We start from the raw sequence: 20,521 nt of genomic DNA, 5'->3' as shown, positions 1-20,521 counted from the left end.
TTTAGCTGTAGTATTACAACTGACAGCCAGGCAAAGCTTTGATGGATGTGACGGATGTGGATAAAGGGGTGAACTAGGATTGATTTTTGGATAATTATGAAATTTGCTAGAGATGTTTAAAATGCTTTTGTGTAGTTACATTATTTTATGGATTGAAGTTTATATCTTGGCTAAAATAAATCATGTTGCTCAGAGACTGATATATTTGGCCGGTAATTTTTTTTTTACATTCAGCTGTCACAATTTTTAAAATTTGGGCCTTTTAAATGTACTATTTTTAAGATATTTGCAGTAAAATATCCAAACATCACTAGGCTAGTGTTATATATTTTATTCAATTGATTACTAACAATATCTCTAATATTTTCAACTACTTATAAATCATGATACAATTCCCATTTTAAACAGTGACACGGGGCAGTGCAGTCACCTGTCAATGACGTTAGTTACCCTTTGTTATTGCCTTTACTGACGTAGAAACCACATGACAACAGTGTCGTGGACTAGTGTTGTCAAAAGACCCAGGTCTTTGGTACCAAGTCGGTACTTAAAAAATGTACCAGGTTTCTTTAAGTACCGGTAGTACCAAGGTTCCGTTCAAACCCGGTTCATCGCTATGATTTCCGCGAAGCAGAAGTCGAACAAAAAGAAGATATGCCGGTTTTTCCAGTAGTGGGCGGAGCTAATACCGCATATGGCAATTTCATTGGCTGGTGTTCATCTATTACGTCCCTGTTTTGATTTCAGCAAATCAGTTTGACCGAACGCGTACAACGTGATAATTTTTTTTTTTTTTTTTTTTTTTACAGAAACATTCAATGACCAAAAATATCTTAAGCAACTACCAGTCTTAAGTTCAGTTAAAATGACAAATATGCATTCATTAAAATTTCATTTTTACATAAAGGCATTGTGCTACTAAGTATTACTATTATTTTGTAAAATGTATGTGATACTGCTAATACTGTTGAAAAAAATTATAAAACTTTATTTTTTAAAGAAATAAATCACAAAATATTTCTTCCATGTTTTAATTTTAATAACAAATTTACCAAAAAATTTGTCCCCTTTATTTACCAAAAATAAAATGTGTTTATTTCATAAATTTAAAGACAAATTAAATTTGGGTGAAACTTGTTTACTGTTTTTCATAATTATATAACTTGTAGAAAAACTTTAAACACAATTGTAAATAAGTATAAAGAATGGCATTGGTTTTATTTTTAGTGATAAAAAGTTTTTTAATTTTAATTTAAAAAAATTAATTAGCATATTTTTGTGTTTTGCTTTTGTACTGAAATTGGTACCGAGAACCGTGGATTTTCACTGGTATCGGTACCGAATACTGAAATTTTGGTACCGTGACAACACTATTGTGGACAAACGCGGAAGTAGTGTCTAGCGTCCAGCAAACCACTAGCTTGCTTCAAGCAGTTCTTTATTTACTTCTTCTTGCACGTTTTATGTTGGATTGTGTTACTTATGTTACTTACTTAACATAAGCGTATGGGCCAACCAAATGCCCCATAAGAGTTTGGGACAAGAGGAGAGAAAGATCGAGGATCAGTATCGGTGTTGCATTTTCTAGATGGAGAGAGCTTTGCGACAAACTTAAACTAGAAAGAAATGCCGATCTCGCCTGTGTTTTATTCGACAGGTGAGTTGTTTTGTTTCGTATCTTTACAGAAAACATATGCTATTATAACGATTAACAAGATTAGTATTATGGGGCATACACCCCAAACGCACAGGAATCGCGTCTCTAGACCAGCGCGAGGACACATCTGATCCATAGTCTGATCGCGTCTTTGCATTGACTTTGTATGTAATCTACTCGCGCAAATCGTTGAACTCGTATTTTAAAATTATGACATCAAACACAACATTTATAAAACTTTAGCTCATCCGTTAAATTCACGATTTATCTTTCCATCTGATTGATGGCCGTCAGCGGTTGGGTAGAAGACAACAAATCCCATCATTCCACACTCCTTCTTAGCGTCATCAAACCACGCGATTGTTATTGTTTTGGTAGTGTGCCCTCTCGTGGCAGGTCCTACAACCTGTACCTTTAAAATCAAGTAAAAATTGTTTTACAGTAACAGAGTGGCTTTGATGCAGTTCAAGAATCTTCTATTTAAACCCATGAAAATGAAATGCATATAACTATGTTAAACAATAGTGAAAAAAAAAAAAAAAGTAGCAGATTTTTGACTTTTGACTCTTCACACTTGTTTTATACAGACAACATATGCTGTACATGATTTATGGATTACTGATCATATTTTTGAGCTTGTTCATGTAAATCATAACCATTATGATTGCATGGAAAAGAGCAACATGGACATTTTTAAAACATTTTTGTGAAGTGTAGGCTTATGGTTGGACTTTTCCCATTACATAAATGTCTCTCACACAGTGTAGTCAGCTGAGATGTGAATGTCATACAGAAGAAGTAGTTCATTTAATTGATTCTGTAATCTTCATGCTCTCACACAAATAGCCATGTGTCTTGTCTAGAATGAGGGGGAGATTATAGTGTGTCTGTGTTTTATGAGTTTTTGAATAGGCAGAGGTTTGTACCAGAAACCAGTGAAATAGGGGTATTTGGAGGTTTATGGTAAAATCAAATCACTTTGATTGAATCTGACCTCTTTGTATGAAGTTGTGATCATGATCAACCTGTTTGATACAAATAGAGTTCTTTCTTCCTTTAGAGTACAGGTGGAGTGAGGAAAGAGTTATGACTTCTAAAGTGAAAGCTGAGGGTTAATGCCATAATCTCTGTTTGGCCGTGAACCGATTTACAAATGCTTTGTAAAGTTCCCTCTCGCTCCCCCATCTTTCTTTCTTTCTAAATCACACACACAATAATCACATTCCTTTTTTATCTGAGGTCATATTGCTCATGTGGTTTTGACTGTTAATTGGGAACATAGTGTGAATTTTATCTTTGGCACAGGTTTCCACCAGTAAATCTGATTCTATCGTTTAAAGGAAAAGTCCACTATTTTTAAAAAATAGGCTAATTTTCAACTTCCCTGGAGTTAAACAGTTGAGTTTTACTGTTTTTTAATCTGTTCAGCCGATCTCTGGGTCTGGCGGTAGCACCGTAGCTTAGCATAGATCATTGAATCTGATTAGACCGTTAGCATCTCGCTCAAAAATGACCAAAGAGTTTTTATATTTTTCCTTTTTAAAACTTGTCGCTGTAGTTACATCTTGTTCTAAGACCGACGGAAGTTTGTGTGTTGCAGCAATAGCAGAGTAGATTGAGAAGTTTTTAATCTATAATTTCTAGAGAGCAGTTAACCACTGAGCACAGAGACATTGAATCACTTTAATTATTAACTGAATTGTTCCAATATTTTAATTTTAATTTTATTTTTTTAGCAGAAGATCAGCTGCTTTATTGGAATGATCTGACATACACACACAAAAACTTCTTGGTTCAAAGTTTTACGTCACTACTTCTCTCATGAACACACCAAGGAGGACAAGGGCTGGGGTCAAAATTTTAAGTCAAGAGACTTTTAGGTTTTTAGCTGCTACTTAAAATCATTAATAATACTAATAATACTAATAATTGCTACTGATATTTGTGAGACTGCATGCATGGTGGCAAGAAAAAATCCAGTGAAAGAATGAGTAATTCTGAATCAACTTAATTTCATGAACATGAACAGTGAATGACGTGGTCAGGAAATGAGCTTTCACGTGGCTCACAATGAGATCACAGTTGGGTTTCATTGAAACACTGCAAGTGAATGGGATTGAGATGTCACGCAAGGTGAAGATTAGGTTAATGGAGATAAGTCAGAGGTGTAGTTCACCTGGTTGGGATTAACCTCATCTAAACCCTGGTCAAATCCTGTGATCTTTTTCTCACGATAGGTCTCAATGCACATGACATGGACTCACTATCAAATGGAGCATAAGGGCTATGCGTTTGGCTGTACATACTAAGAATTTGCATTAAACTGGAATATATTCTAGGTTTTAGTACTCATGTTTCTTACAACCTTGAGACACAGAGACATCACTATAACCATTACTACTGCGTCTTAATTTGCTCTGTATACACTTCCAAAACTTAGCAGTGTGTACGAGCATTTCATATATTTGAAATGAAACCTTATAGATACATCAGTTCATATGAGTGTGTGTGGGTGTGTGTGTGTGTGTTCTTGCAGAACATGCCAAATGCTTATGTGTTATGTCACATTACAGATGCCCTTTCATTGGTTGCTGGGTCAGGTGCGTGTATGCGTGTATGTCTGTCTCTGTCTGCTGAATCATGTGGTTGTGTCACATGAGGATTAGCTCATGATTTTTTTTCAGCTGTATTGAGACCACACATTTGCTTTTTTCACACCATCCAGTAACTCTCAATTTTCTGGCATTAAGGGTGATCGTCACTTAAGTGTGAATGTGGCCAAGTGTGCGAGATGTAGGTGCAAGTTGTGTCTGTGAATGTGTTTTTGACTGTGTGTCTGTATGTGTGTGTGAGAGAGAGATTGTGTTAAGATGCTATTTTTACCCTCTCTCCTCCTGTCCCTGTATCTTTGTTGCTAGGAGCTCAGTTCTGGGATGGTCTCCTTCAGAGATTCAGGTTAAACAAATGAATACGTCACTGCTTCTATGGATGGTTGTCTGTTGTGTGTTTTGTTTCTGAACCAGTTTTTTTAATGTGCTAATTATGCCTTTTGTTAATAATGTAAAGCATTGTAATTATTAGAAGTCACTGCCTGCAGTCAGTTATTATGCTTATAATGCAGTAACCTTATTACATTTTTTTCAGGTGTTGTACTTCAAGATATTTGTTAGGTTTTTGTCCATAAAGGAGCAGTTCACTTCCAGAATAAAAAATTCCTGATAATTTACTCACCCTCATGTCGTCCAGGATATTGTTGTCTTTCTTTCTTCAGTCGAAAAGAATCATGTTTTTGAGGAAAACATTCCAGAAATTTTTTCTATATAGTGAACTTTAGTGGTGGCCAATGGTGAAAAGGTCCAAACTGCAGTGCTGCTTCAAAGGGCTCTAGGTGATCCCTGCCAAGAAATAAGGGTCTTATCTAGCGAAATGATCGGCCATTTTCTAAGAAAAATACAAAATTATATAATTTTTACCACACAAATGCTCATCAAATGCTCAGAAAAAAAAAAAAAAAAAACTGTATTGAACCATACTTCAATGAATACAAATATTAATTATTATATTGATAGTTAAAGTTAGCTCATAGTTTAATAACTAATGTTAACAGAAGACACTTATTGTAAAGTGTTACTATTTAATTTCAACATTCATGCTTAAAAATGACCATCTTTAAATATCTACACAAAGGCCATAGCATTGAAATTACATACATATGGATATTGTATGTGTACTCTTACACTTGATTTCCTTCTGTGTTAGGACACTTGATGATTATCTAATCTAGTAACAGAATATGTTAGTTATACACCAGGCAAAAGTGTAGCGCGGCACAGACAACTCCCAGATATCACACACTGGACGCGTTGCATTCAACTTGAGCAGCAGCCTATAACAGTTTATTTAATCACCAAACGGACATAAGTTTAATTTTTGGCATAAATGAATTTAATGTTCAGTGTTAAAACCAAATGGAAAGAGAAAGTGTGTCGATAGCTTGAACGTAACAAAAGTTACGGCTATCTGGATTTGGCTGATGACAATGAAAGCACATTAGTCAAGCATCACAAGTAAAAGCCACTTTACTGTGGTACAAGACTTATTTTAGTCCTTTGTCGTACATGTGAGTGTGTATTTGTGAGCTTGTGAATTCCGTTTGAGGTAATGTGGCTATGCATAAGACATTCTTGTCAAAATGCCCACCCAGTGAGGTAATAATGTGAACACAATTGATTTGTGAAGATAAGATGCAGGACAAGTGCACCATATTGGATCGATGTATCAGGCCTTGCAGTGCACATTCAGCCTAAGAGACCTGCTGCTCTCTTGTATATCTCGTAGTATTAATAAGAGGTCGACCATTAGTGGATTTTGCCGATACCGATAGCTAGGTTGGACCACACTGGCCGATACCGATTAATTAGCCGATAGTTTTTAAATAGATTCTGAACAAAATTTTATAGTTTTTTTATAGTACAAAAAAAAAAAGAAAAACATACTGAACCATTCTAGTAGTAAAGGCATTAAACATTAATTTCATTTATCTTTTAATTACTGAAAATTAAGCTAACTTATTTTTTCCAAAGAAATGGGATTTGCTATATTAAAATTAAAACATGGAAGAAATATGGTGTGGTTAAAAATTATGTTTGTTTCCTTTTAGTAGTCGTAGTAGTAGGCTACGTGCATTCTACTGAAAAATCAAGCTTGTCAGTGATCTACGGCTCTGTCTATTAAATGCCGCTCCATTTGAAAGTAGGTGATGACGATTTAGTGGAAATCACAGAACCAGATTTACTGTCTAGATGCGCGTGATCATACCGTTAGATATATTGCCCAGTCCTAGTGTGTGCCAGTGTGTCTGTGTGAGCCTCAGACACGTATATATATATATTTATTTATTAATTGGTGGTGGGCCGTTATCGGCGTTAACGTGCTGCGTTAACGGGAGACTCTTATCGGGCGATTAAAAAAAATATCGCCAAATCTTTTCTCAAATTTGGGTTGGGAGCTGGGTCTATACTAAACAAGCTATGATGACTTTCACCTTGATATTTTATATAACCGACTGGCTGAGGCCAGCCTAAAAAGATGCTCAGGACAGTTGACGGGCCACTGCTGTGCATCGTCACGAAAGCTTATCTTTTTCACATGTTTTTAAGCCTCAAAACACTTGAACATCGAATTTGCTTATTTTTGCTCTTGTGCCGACAAATACGTACGAAATATGTCAAAAAGTAAGTCCACTACTCGGTACGTAAAAGATCGCTGCACTGCTGCAGACGCAACGCTCCTGGAACACAACTGGAATCCGTTAACATGGGTGCATACGCACTGCAGACGGAGTATGTGTGAAAAAGGTGTAAGGTTGTTTGCACCTTTTGCAATGTGGAATTAGTTTACAGCTTTTTCAAGCACTTTGTGATGCATTTTGGAAACAGGAGATAATCCCCTTTTCTAATGCACCATCTAGCTTGATAAACCCCTTCTCAAAGATTTACTGTTTGTCAATTTAATTTGGGTTACACACATATTCTGAATGCCTTCGTCAGAATTTTAATGTAGATTAATATAGATTAATTTCAAGATCACAGTGAGATTAATCTATGCCCACCTCTAATATTTATATTATATATCACAGTCTGAAGTTCTAAATGTGCTCCTCACTTACTTGTCATAAATGCGAATGCTACACTTTATTTTTGTGGTTTCTTTGTTTCTTTCTTTGCTCATGTTTATTAGGGTCAGTAAATCATGTATAATCAGGATTATTGGTTGGATCTAGTTGTCCTCTCAGATGAACTGTACTCGTTGTCTTCTGTTGTAATGAATGCATTCTGTATGACATGACATGATTCTTTTGATTTGAATTAATTGCAAATAAATATTTATATAATATAATGTAAATATTTATGTAATTTACATAACCCTCTGAATATCTTTGGCCTGTTTTTGAGATCCAGTGTCATGTGATTAAATGTTTGTCTGCATTAGCTTGACATGGTTAGCAGCAGAATGTTTTTCTTTTCCATTCTCAATCACATTCCTGTATGATTTATCACAATGCCTTAAATCTGTATTAACTAAAATTAAATATTCAATGAACATTGTGTGAGCAAGAGATATTAACTGATAATTCTGTCTGTACAGTATGCACGGGTCTGGATCCCGGATGTAGAGGAAGTGTGGAAGTCAGCAGAGCTCACCAAGGACTACAGACATGGAGATGGTGTACTGCAGCTGCAGCTGGAGGATGGAAAGGTCAGTGTGTGTATTAGAGCAATGAGTGTTTATAAGCCTTTTCATTAGCATTACTCACAGTACGATAGATTTACTGGAGTACTTACATTTTATTGGGATTGGTCCAAGGCCTTTGTGTTAGCAATCAAGCAGATAATTAAGCATTAGCTTAAACGTACCACTGCCAGTCACACTGTCCGAATACTTTAGACTATCGTGTAAACACGAGTTTGTAAAAGCATTTGGGAATTGCTCTTACAGTAAATGTATTAATACACCCTTAGCAGTCAAGCACATGGAATTACAATGAAATCATTAAAACATTACATTTGTTAATATGAGACTATAACCCTGACTTTTTGACCTTCTTTAGTGTCAATTAAATTTTTGTCCATTTTAAAACAATGCACAAAACACTACTGATGACTTCAGGTCTAAATGAGTCATAACTATTTCTGTACAGTGATCTCTAGTGGGTTAACGGCAGTAAAAGTGGTGGTGGGAGTATTTTTATGATCTTTGTAGCAGGGTAAGAAATTATCTTTTCTATTAAGAGGCAATATTTGCCCTCATGGGCAGATTTCCTGGGGCATTTATAAACTTTGTAAAGGCAGTTTTTATGGCAAATGTATTTGTGTTTATGTGAAATATTTCAATTTAACCAACTACATAAATCACAATAATATAGACTGTTGTTGTTTTTCAACATCAACAAAAGTAATCTTTATACTGCAAAGGTGGAACAGAAGCTTTATCTGAAGCTTTATTTTTATTTATGTCTGTTTAATGCTGTTCAAAGGTGGCATACTGATCATATATTTATACAACATTAGCATAAGGTAAATGGGCTATAAATTAATGGCCAACTAAAAAAATATTGTTGAGTATTGCTCTTGATATTGTAAACATGATTGTTAATGTTGAGTAATAAAAATATTTTTGTTTTTGTGGAAATACCACATCAGATTCTGGCTTCAGACAAAACAAGCCAAGAATGTTTTATGAATTAGGCTAGTTTATTACTTTTTACTGATTAGGAAATGTTGTTTTAGTTGCTTGAAAAACAAAATATCTATTTAAACTTAGAATAATGTATATAAAAAAGCAAGCAAAGAACACTAAAGCGGTCCATGACTTTAATGTAAGTTGTGCGCTTTCACAGAATCTCCCATTATATTCAATGTGTACATTGCAAAATTAATCTCTTACTTACATCATTTCTGCACATACAGTTTATGATGATGAGAGAATTTGAAAATGATAATTCAGAATTCAGTCAGTGAGCATGCACACTAAACAAGTGACAAACCGAAACACCTGTGATTGATTGGTTATCCTGTTCGGTGCTGCAAACAAATTGTAAAAAGTAATCTGTGCAAAATAGAAATCTAATGCAATTGACATTAAACTTGATTTTCAATTTACAGGCTATGTTTGTTAATTTTGGTGCTATTTTTGTTTCAAGCACCATTCATTTCTGACCTGCTTTGTAGTCATTTCTATTAATGTAATGTATTTATCTGATGATTTTAGTAGCTAATTGCACTGAATTTCAACTCTAAACTCTAAATATTTATATATAGATTGAGAGAACTAGTTAATGTGTTATTTAAAAAGGCAGCCGTGTCATTTCAAATCAGTTTAATTTGTATACTGTACATCATAGAATTTTTTAAATTCCAAATTAGATGTTTCGTGGATTTTTGATAGATCATTTCCATATTATGATAGCATCAGAGGTCGGTAATGTCATATCACATTGATTATCTTTTGGCTTGTGACCGATCACAACAAGTCAGGTTTGAAAATGCTGAAACTTGAATGAGTTTCTCAATCTGTTCCCCACAGAAACCAATCGTCTGACTTCAGATGATGCTGCCTTCCCCTTAAAACCCAGACTGACATAATTTATTGTGCTGTGAATTGTGCTATTCAGGAACTGGAGTATAAATTGGACCCCAAGACAAACAACTTGCCACACCTCCGTAACCCTGATATCCTGGTGGGAGAAAATGACCTGACAGCTCTCAGTTACCTTCACGAGCCCGCTGTGTTACACAATCTGAAAGTGCGCTTCACTGATTCCAAACTCATCTACACATACTGCGGTAAACACACACACACACACACACACTCTAGACATATATACTTAATATGTCTAGAATTATTGAGCTCTAATTATTGTTTTTTTATTGTTTGACCCAGGTATTGTTCTAGTCGCTATAAACCCATATGAGACACTACCCATCTATGGAACTGACATCATTTACGCGTACAGTGGGCAGAATATGGGTGACATGGACCCTCACATCTTTGCAGTTGCAGAAGAAGCTTACAAACAGATGGCCAGGTGGGGTTTAGCAAATTAAAGTTAATTAAACTGATGCTACCTGAATAAGGCCCTAATATACTCATAGTGAAGTTCAGTTTTCATTCTTTTCTCAGCGGTAAAAACATTAACAGTTTATTTGACAAAAATGGTCCTATGTCTATTATCAATAGTGTAGATATATATCAAGCACATTTCAAACGAAAGTCAGTTTCAAACCAAGCAGCTTTCTGTGGGTCATGATTGAAGCGGATGCGAATTTCACACAGAATTCTTGATCGTGTGGATTCCTTGGCATAGTTCACCCAAAAATGAAAATTCTGTCATTAATTACTCACCCTCATGTTGTTCCAAACCTGTAAGAGCTTCGTTCATCTTTGGAACACAAATGAAAATATTTTTAATGAATTCCGAGAGCACTCTAAACCTTCCAAAGACATCAAGGATCCGGACACGATCATTTTATGAAGCTATAAGAATACTTTTTGTGTGCAAAGAAAACAAAAATAATGACTTTATTCAACAACTCGTCTCGCCATTTTGGAGAGTATCTAAAAAACATATGTATGCGGATACGTTGTTTACCGTTTGATCTGAGATATCTGCATACGGTGCTTCTGACACAGAGCAGCAAATGTCTTAGAAACTCCATTTTCAGCTGTAAAGCAGCTCCCCAGTATGTGTCTGTTATTATCATAGACCAACTGCAGTTTGAACCACTGGGTATTGTGATCCAAACATAAATTTCTTTATTCTTTGGAACACAAAAGATTTAAAGTATGTTAAACCACCAAGTTTCATTGTATGGACTTAAAAACCTGAAGCATTTTGCATAATACCTTTTTCTGCGCTCCACCGAATAAAATCATACAGGCTTGGAAAGACACAAGGTTGGTTAAATGACAGACTTTTAAATTTTAGGAGAACTGTCTGTTTAGGAACAGTATGTTCAGTGAAACTAAGCTTGCATTGCATTAGCAAAGCATTCGCTGTTTGCACAGAGTGTGTCTCTGGCTTTAATGTCAGTTGTCAAGTGTGTGAGTATATGCTTTACTGCTCAATCTGAAGAGAAGGTTTGTAGGTCAGGGTGTTGCTTACTGCAGTCCGGCCAAAAATAGACCAGCCAAGGTAATGTTTCTCTCGCTTCTTCTCAATGCGGCTGCAGTGGTTACACAACTGGACCTGTCTGTCTCAAATTTTCATTGATCAGTGGATGCCTGTGTTGCAGCAAAAGCTGCAGTTTACACGGAGCATCATTTGCTCAAAGCCTTGTGTCTTTCCTCAGTCCTACAACCCCAGAAAACCATAGGAACCACTCACAACACTTAGCAGCTTAGTGACACCAATCCAGAAACCCTAGTAACCCCCAGGAATGCCCTATCATTGTGTAGAAACAATAGTTTTAGATGGACAAACTCCAATCACATTTTCTTCTTCTCCTTTAAAAAAAAAAAGTAATACTTATTCTTTTTTCCTTGCATTTATCTTATATATTGTCCACATTATGCAGGGATGAGAGGAATCAGTCCATCATTGTGAGCGGAGAATCCGGAGCAGGGAAAACTGTCTCAGCCAAATACGCCATGCGTTACTTTGCTACGGTCAGTGGCTCTGCCAGTGAAGCCAATGTGGAAGAAAAAGTTCTGGCATCCAACCCCATCATGGAGGTGGGTTTTTCCTGCATCGGTAGATCAGTGCGCCAATATGAACTCAGTACTGAAACTTGGGCTGTTTGTTTTTATAAAGGGCTTTAATAATACAGACATTCATATCTCAGAGAGCCAAACCCCTTGGGCTGAGAGACTAAAAGCTCACTGGCTGAAAATGAGTGTCTTGTTCAGAGCGTTATATTTGCCCTTCACTGCATGGTTTTCACCTCCCCTGGGCTCATTTCCCTCTGAACAGCAGCAGAGAGAGTGTGTATGAGTATTAGTGCTCGTATATGTATTAGTGTAAATTAAGTGTTAGCATGAAAGCTCATGACCTTCTCTGCTGTCCTCAACTCATTTACTGTTGTTGTTTTTTTTCAGCATACTTAAAGACATACACAATCACTTTTTCAGATACTAGCTGCCTCATATAAATTTTTGCATTCTAAAGCATCATTGGTACTCCAGATGTGAATGCACATAATTGATTACTTTGTTTTTATGGCAGAATTCCATATATCATTCACAGGCAAAAGCAGAAAAAGTGCTGATTAAACAGTCAAATTATTCATTCCATACTGAAAAGTTTCAAAATGTTACAAATTGGCGGTTTTATGTCTTTTTATGTGTGCTATGCAATTTTCAGCTCATTAGAATATGGTAAAAATGGGCTAAAGGCACACTTTAAATGGTGCATGAACTGCCTTTTGTTTTTTGTTTTTTTTTCTATTGTGTACTATTCTCTGAGGTCCACTTATAATGTCAATATAGATTTTTGCATCAAAACGTCCATCAGGACGCTCTGTTTGAATTGGCGTGGCCAATTGTAGATTTGGAAGTAAATGTCGACTGCTATAATTGGTTAACATTGTGTATGTTTTACAGTTTACATTCCTCACAGAAGGACACTGCTGTGAGACAAAAACAGTTACTCACAGTTGTGTCTCGCAACATTACTGTCAGATCCAATATAGGCGGCACATCATGGTCTTTTAGTTCCAAACTTACTGAAATGCCTGCATTGAATTGTGCTTTGTTTGTAAACAAATTTGGGACCAAGTTCAAACTGACGCAGTCTGAAACTAGATTAAAAATAAAGTTCATCCAATCTTTCTTAATATTGTTAATAGAAGGAAGGCAATGCAAAAACTGTTTTTCCACAGCTTGGCACTGCATAGCACCTTGTCTTCAGAGTCTTCTTTATCGTTTGGTTTCTGTGTAGACCTAGGTTTTCTCATCTCATTATTTACACTACATGTGCGAATCGGTGGGCGGGGCTAATCAGGCAGTGATGTAGAAGCAGGCGTTGATCTTCTTCTGCTGAGGCGATGTTTAGCCACACTATTACAACCTAAAGTAGTACATTTCAAAAGTTGTCGTTTTAGCAGACTGGCTTCAGTATAAGCTATTTTTAGACTGACAAGAAAGTTCTCAGTTCTGAAACCTACAGGATTTTTTATCATTATTTGGTTTCTTATTTCATGACCCCTTTAAGGGAAATCCGTCTTTTATTACTCCCTTAATTGTATATGTATTGTCTTATTGACCACTGATCGAGCAATACATTTTGTGGTGAAATATATAATGAAAGTTTGTTTATTTATTTACTTATTTTTTTACATGTCATATAAATGTGAGGTGGTACAAATACCTAATAAAATCATTATTTTCATAATATCAAAGCAGTCACTTAAAGCAAAGTTTGTTCCATATTATCATTAAGTTTCTTGATATATGATCTAAGCTTATGTAGTCAGATTTAATGTATTTGTGCCTTATAAGGATGCTGCTCATTCAGAAGCTCACTACTTGCTGATTCTGATAGTGTTCGTCACCAGGTTTCTGCTCTTTGGGGGTTGGTATCAACTTCCTGACCTGCTGTAGAGACCATAAGATGCAACACTATGTGTTGTCTCCCACATACATGATATTGCTGTTCCTGTGTTTTTTAATCAATAATCTCTCTGTGTGCCCCTTAAATTGTTAACCCTGTCCAGTTCTATGAAAAAAAAAAAAACATAGGTCAGTCCAGTACTTGGACTCAAACTGATGTCTTTTCTCCTCTCATTTCCAGTCCATTGGTAATGCCAAGACCACCAGGAATGACAATAGCAGTCGTTTTGGGAAGTACATTGAGATTGGCTTTGATAAAAAGTATCGCATCATTGGTGCGAACATGAGGACATATCTCTTGGAGAAATCACGTGTCGTATTTCAGGTAAGGAACAAGCATGCATAATATATAAATTAATAGTTTGGTACCAAAATTCTATTAATCCATTTTGATTAATTTGAGTAAAAAGTAGTTTTCTTTACAAAGAAAGTGCTAAGATGAAAACCACTAATTTCTGTTTCAAACTTTCACAAAGCATAATTAGGTTATAATAACATAAAAAAAGGTTATGATTATAAAATGTTATTACTTTTTCTGCAAAATGCAATAAATCCATTGCATCAATATGTATGCATCAATATATCAAAATTTCATCATGATTAAGACCATGAACAACAATCTCACATTAGAACACAGAAATTCCAAAATCACATTTCCCTTACATCCAACTTCCAAAAGTGCATTCATCTTTGCCATGCCATGCAAAAAGCGGAGACTGCGGTTTGTCACGTTTTGGAAAAAAGGGAGAAAACATGACCTAATAACTCTGAATATTATATATATATATATATATATATATATATATATATATATATATATATGATCAAATGAGTAATTGTGCCTTTGGTATAAAATGCAGAATTAAATACTATTGATATGTAAATTTGGGTGGTCATATGATAACTTATTGACAATTTCTCAATTGCTTTTGTGGAGTTTTTTTTATAGACTGGGGGTGTTGGATTTTCATTTTGAATGAATGGTAGAGCTCTTTTTCTTTTTAAAAAAGCAAAGCAAATCCATTTAACAAAGGTACACATATGAAGGTTTAAAAATCAATCTAGAATATGGTAGTGGGAAGACCATGGAAATGTCTGTGCCTTTCAGATGGAAATGCTAATTTCTCTCTTTGCCCTCATATGTGATTTTCCATGCCAGGTTTTTTTTTTTTTTTTTTTTTTGGAAAACTGAATGAATGTGTGGTTTCTTCTGTTGAGTCTTAAACTAAAAGCCTGCTGTGTTTCATAATTTGCTCCAGATGTTATCAAACACTTAGTGATCCAAAGATTAACTGTGCACTTTTAAATCTTTGTAATGGTTTTTAATATGTCCAAAAAGGTTTTCATTGCGAAACCAATCGGATTCCAGACAGGGCTTTGAAAGTCATCACACTTTGAGAGCCGCAAGGATCCAATTTACTGTTACTTTAGTATTTTCATTCTAAACTCTTTACGGGAGGGTTTATGTGAATAATAACTAAGCACTTGTGTGCATTTCAATGTTTAAAGGCGTTAAAAGACTTTACATGTCTTTGTTGTGTTCTGTCTCTGAGCGCATACACAATAATCTTGCCGAGGAAGCGCAAGTTCTCTTTCACGCTTCAAAAACTAAAAATAAATCTAACTAAATTAAATAAATCAAGCACGTCCCATTTTGCAAAAGTCTCGCTACATGATATTATTGATTTGCATGTGAAATTGGGCTTTTATGGAGGAACGAAAAAGCACCTTTGGAAAGGGGGTGAAATGGAGCGCAATAATTGTTTTATCTCGATTACTGTATTTTCATAATCGTTTAAGGCCGAAATCGCAACAAAATTTTGAACTGTCACCGTCCCACCTGTGGGACGCTTGGCACTTTTTTTTGTTATTGTTTTTTTCTCTATAAAATCTTTTAGTAATCATCATAAATCACATATCATTTGAAAGCTTAGAAGCCCAAGATTCATCCTGTGAAAACCATTTTGAAATCGGACATTGCTTTACCATGGAAATGGTACTTTAAAATCTAATGGCGGTCACCTCCCCCTTAGTGGGCAGGGCCAAGTGTCATAAAATATAATGCATTACGGTCTTCTAGAACCAAAACTTTTTATAATCTTGGCAACAAACATATCATTGGAAAGGTCTGAGTCTCAGGATTTCATATTTGGTGGTTATTTTGACATAGAAGTAAAATACACAGAGAAATCTATAGAAAAATTCATTAAGCAAAATTCAAAATAGTTTTGATGACTCCCAGTGGCTGTGTGTGGTATGACGCCCTAAATAAAATCTCACAGGAACCTCAATTTTTTTCATATCAACTTCAAATTTATAACATAACTTATTTAGACACAAGGCTTTAATTTTATACCAATTTTAGAATTAAAACTGTTATGTAAAATATTTATAATAAATAAAATAAAATAAAATTAATATAGCGCATATTATTTACAGTACATTTAAACTTCTATAACTTTTTGATACTTCTTTTTTTGAAAGAATTCCACTTTTGCCAAAATCTGCTAATTTTCTTCTTTAAAAAGAGACCAACCTTATGTTTATATTCCAAAGTGTTCATAAATTACAGCAATTTTAGTTTGGATAGTGCACTTTAATGCCTATTTAAAAAATGGGGGGGGTGACAGTTAAGGAGTTAATTGTACAGTCCTATTCAATATAGTACACATGGAATGTAGTGCACGTTGAATGAACTACTAAAAGACTGAATTGAAACAACTCATCACATAACAGATATAGAATTGTCACCTTTTGGGTGAGCTTTTGTTATAAATTATATCTACCGTTTATGTAGTGTTTACGTGTTGTGTGGTGTCTTTATCATTCAGAAAACGAAAAGACTGAATCAGCAATCCTGCAATATGAATTGGGACTAGAAATTGAAACGACTTCAAGGAATGGCATAAGACAGTGTGTGTACACATACAGGAGCAGCCCTCTGATGCACACCGCACTTCCTGCTTATGTCAGCTCTAATTTTAGCTCCTCTCAGATACCTCAGGGATTTAATTCACCGGGCTATTTTCATTCCTTGAAGGCTTCTGTGTCCTTCTACACTTCCAAGACTCTAGTGTGAAGTTATCAACTAATATGATTCTGCCTTCTTGGATACCTTTCATTTCGCATTCAATTAAACATTTTCGGTGCATCACTATTAAATAGTGCACTGACACTGTTTTAGGACCTTTGCTTGCCAAAATCTGAAATCTATATTTGAAGACTGTTATCCAGGGTGGCACCTGTATTATTGGCCCCTAAACTGGAGAGGAATGAGGATAATAGAGTTAAACATGTCTTTTCAGTGTTATGTAACATACCCTTACAGAATACTCTTGTGTTTAGGGGAATTCCAAATGATTTAAGTGTGTGATTGTGTTAGAGGCAGAATTTGACTAGAAATATATTTTAATGTAAATGCTAACTTTAATGTTATTTTGCAAGCTTGTTGTACAGTTCATACTTAAAATAAATTACTGTGACAGTAACATGTTTTATCACTTTTGAGTGTGCTGTTTCATCACAAAAACCTACATCTTATTTACTAATCACCTAGAGTCTGTACTGTTATTGTGCCGTATATTTAAATTATGTAATTAGTCTTCTTTTCGGTGTGAATGCTATGAATTAGGTTTATTTTACATATATTATTCACATAAGTCAGTGTTATTTGCCTGGCAAGTTTGCGTTTGAGCATCAAATGTAATCTAATAAAAAAATAAAAATACACTAGAGAGTGCAATCCATTCTTAAGGAATTAACCTCTTGTATTTTCCTCCTAAAGTTGACATATATTTTGATGGTTTAGTTTGTTTGAGGCAGAGGGCATTTAATATTGAGTTATTGTTTTTTATTATTTCTGGAAAATGTCTTTATGGGTTCGAGGCTGGATTCATGAAAATCATCTCAAAAGACAAGAAATTTCTTATGGTAAATTCTAAGGAGAATGTAAGAACGTTCCTATAGTAAGTGCAGTCCTTTGAAAAAATATTTAGTAGTTCTTTTTTTTTTTTCAGTTTACAATATTACAACATTCAAAATGATAAAAATAAATCGGAGTATACAAATATGAAAACATACATCATCAAATACATTTTTTACAAATTCAAATGGAAATCAAATGATACCACATGAATGGTCAGTGTGATAACAATGGATATTTAAGTTAAATAAGCACAAGTCAAAGGGTTCATTCTAGGTTTATTAAGTAATTGGTTTTAATAATATGTTTTTTTTTAAGTAATTAAAATGTTGGAAGTTGTTCCTTTTTCAAGTTTAATAGAACAGATTTCTTGATTGTGATATAGATATGATATTACTTGATGTAAAAGAGATCAGACCTACTGTACCCTTTTGATATATAAAGGGTCTGATATTAGGATATCGCTAAACTGCAGTGTTTTTAACTTGCTCACAACAGACCCGGAAGAGAAGACAATGCTGAATAAAGTCGTAGTTTTTGCTATTTTTGGACCAAAATGTATTTTCTAAATCTAAAATATCTCCGAAGATGAATGGAGGTCTTACAGGGTTGGAACGACATGAGGGTTAGTCATTAATGACAATAACTTTGTTTTTTGTTTTTTGAAGTCTTGTGATACTTCTTCCCCAGGACCATCACAGAGAACTCATATACAGTATCTAGTTTTTCACAGTTCCAAAATATTTGCATAATGGTGCCCTTATTTGTCTTCTGTTACATATTTTTCTTAAATATATACATGCATTTGCACTTGCACCAAAGAGAAGCACCAATATGTCTTACTAAGGTGAACTGAGGTCATGTATATTCTTTTAATACATTTGTAATTATGTTCCATTATTTTGTTACTTGAGAATGAGAAATATACACACTTGTACTGTATACAACATCCAACTGATCATCATCAAAGCTACAACCAACATATTTTTGCCATACGCTTTTTAATGAAGTTAAAAAACACCTTACACAATATTTAGACTTCAGGGTTATATAATATCAAACACGTTAAGTGAGTAAATGTGGCTAAATGAGCAGTAATTGGTATGTCATGTGTGTATGTGTGTTTCATTTTATGTAGGATCCTTTTATGTTTCTTGTGGCCAAAAAAAGAAAATATGCAGATGAAACCAGCTGTTGATTTGAAATATTCTTACATATGTTTTTCTTGCATCCTTCGTTTTTAAGGCGGATGAGGAGAGGAATTATCATATCTTCTATCAGCTCTGTGCATCTGCTCACCTCCCGGAGTTCAAAGCCCTGAAACTCGGTGAGCCAAACATACAATGCTGTTTTGACAAAAAGTTTGAATCCTACAAAAAAAAAAAAAAAAAAAAAAAAAAAAAAAATATATATATATATATATATATATACCAATGTTCATCACCCCTGGTCTGTAGTAGTAATAATTTGTAAAAAAATAATAATACAAATATTGGAATAAAGTCTATGGCATGTTTCCATTTAAATACAATTGATAACTAAGCCTAAGGGCCCTATGATTTCTGCGATGCGCAGAAAGCTGGATAGCAGAATCCACTCATACATTTTCTTATTAAATTAAAGAATTACCAGTAAATTTCAGAATGTCAAGTAAGTTGGCAAATATTGAATTAATAAATCAAAAGTAAGGTTGTACAATTTAAATAATTCAATAGCATTTAAATATCTTGTTATTAAATGCACACAGAAATGCAAAGTTCATGACAGCCCATCCAAATAAAAGTTTGGTTAACTTTAATAAGTTGTGAAGTAAATAATATAATATTTATATTATTTAATAATAACATTAATTATCAATACATCTTACTAATGGTTATAATGTAATAAAATAACAGAATAACAATGCAGTTATGTATATACTTTGTTTGCCAAAAATTAAAGGAATAATTAATCTTCATTTGATTATATATTACATTTTGAATGTGTTATGCTTTATTTGATTACCACAATCTTTGCCAATAATAATAATAATAAAAAGTAAGACAGAATTTCATAGGGCCCAAGTAAACGTGTGTTTTTGTGGGTAACGTGTCTTATTAGAGTGTGTTCGTGTCGGCACAGCATGGAGAGCGGCTATCAGAGCTGCCCTACTGAGAGGCGGACTGTGCAGGTCTAAATACACATGCATGCTATGCAAACGCGCACACACACACGCGTGCACACACACACACACGCACACACACAACCACGTATGAATACTGTAGCTATCTACTGTAGTTCAGTTCCACACACACCTCTCCTTATCACCTCTTCCATATTTGCTTCACTCACTTGCTCTGAAACATACACACTGCTAGCTCTGTACACTCTCCTGCTGTTCGCCTGCTCAGCTGACGCCCCGTTAATGTGAGGGTTTGTGTGTGACCTCTCAATAAGGTCTTTGTTGCCAAGCAACAGTGTACCGTTCATTAAATCTATGAACAGGGTTTTGTATTTTAGGGTTTGTCTGTGAATAAGACATTTTTTATTCATGCAGATTTTCTTAGTACTAATGACTAAGTTCCTGTTCATTAATGATGGGGGAGTTTCTTGTACAATTATATCTTAATTGATGAACATATTGTCCTTGGGATAGATCCTTGAGAAGGTCTGCTAATTGTGTATTTGCATGGTGTAATAAATGTGTGTGTGTGTTCCCCCACAGGAAAGGCTGGGGAATTTCACTACACCAAACAGGGCAAGAACCCAGTGATAGATGGAGTGGATGATGCCAAGGAGATGTCGACCACCAGAAACGCCTTTACACTGCTAGGTCAGACTGAAAGATCAACCAT

General features: G+C 34.9%; 1 protein-coding gene and 1 long non-coding RNA gene across 4 annotated transcripts in view; one reads left to right on the top strand and one right to left on the bottom strand.

Annotated features, from left to right (window-relative positions):
- Nucleotides 1–20,521, top strand: part of LOC127976919 (unconventional myosin-Va) — a 64,329-nt gene that overhangs the window by 1,935 nt on the left and 41,873 nt on the right. For all 3 annotated transcript variants that reach the window (XM_052581496.1, XM_052581497.1, XM_052581498.1), the window contains exons 2-8: nucleotides 7,805–7,915; nucleotides 9,831–10,002; nucleotides 10,100–10,244; nucleotides 11,734–11,890; nucleotides 13,947–14,090; nucleotides 18,933–19,014; nucleotides 20,392–20,499. In XM_052581496.1, the coding sequence (XP_052437456.1) occupies nucleotides 7,805–7,915; nucleotides 9,831–10,002; nucleotides 10,100–10,244; nucleotides 11,734–11,890; nucleotides 13,947–14,090; nucleotides 18,933–19,014; nucleotides 20,392–20,499 (919 nt within the window). The remainder of the gene's footprint in view (nucleotides 1–7,804; nucleotides 7,916–9,830; nucleotides 10,003–10,099; nucleotides 10,245–11,733; nucleotides 11,891–13,946; nucleotides 14,091–18,932; nucleotides 19,015–20,391; nucleotides 20,500–20,521) is intronic.
- LOC127976923 (uncharacterized) overlaps nucleotides 1–20,521 on the bottom strand; it is a 35,233-nt gene that overhangs the window by 6,989 nt on the left and 7,723 nt on the right. The gene's annotated exons all lie outside the window — the stretch shown is intronic.

The sequence above is a fragment of the Carassius gibelio genome, chromosome B18, assembly GCF_023724105.1.
Source record: "Carassius gibelio isolate Cgi1373 ecotype wild population from Czech Republic chromosome B18, carGib1.2-hapl.c, whole genome shotgun sequence".
Classification (NCBI taxonomy): Eukaryota; Metazoa; Chordata; class Actinopteri; order Cypriniformes; family Cyprinidae; genus Carassius; species Carassius gibelio.
The sequence above is the reverse complement of the archived record's forward strand: the minus strand, read 5'-3'. Positions and strand labels throughout refer to the sequence as shown.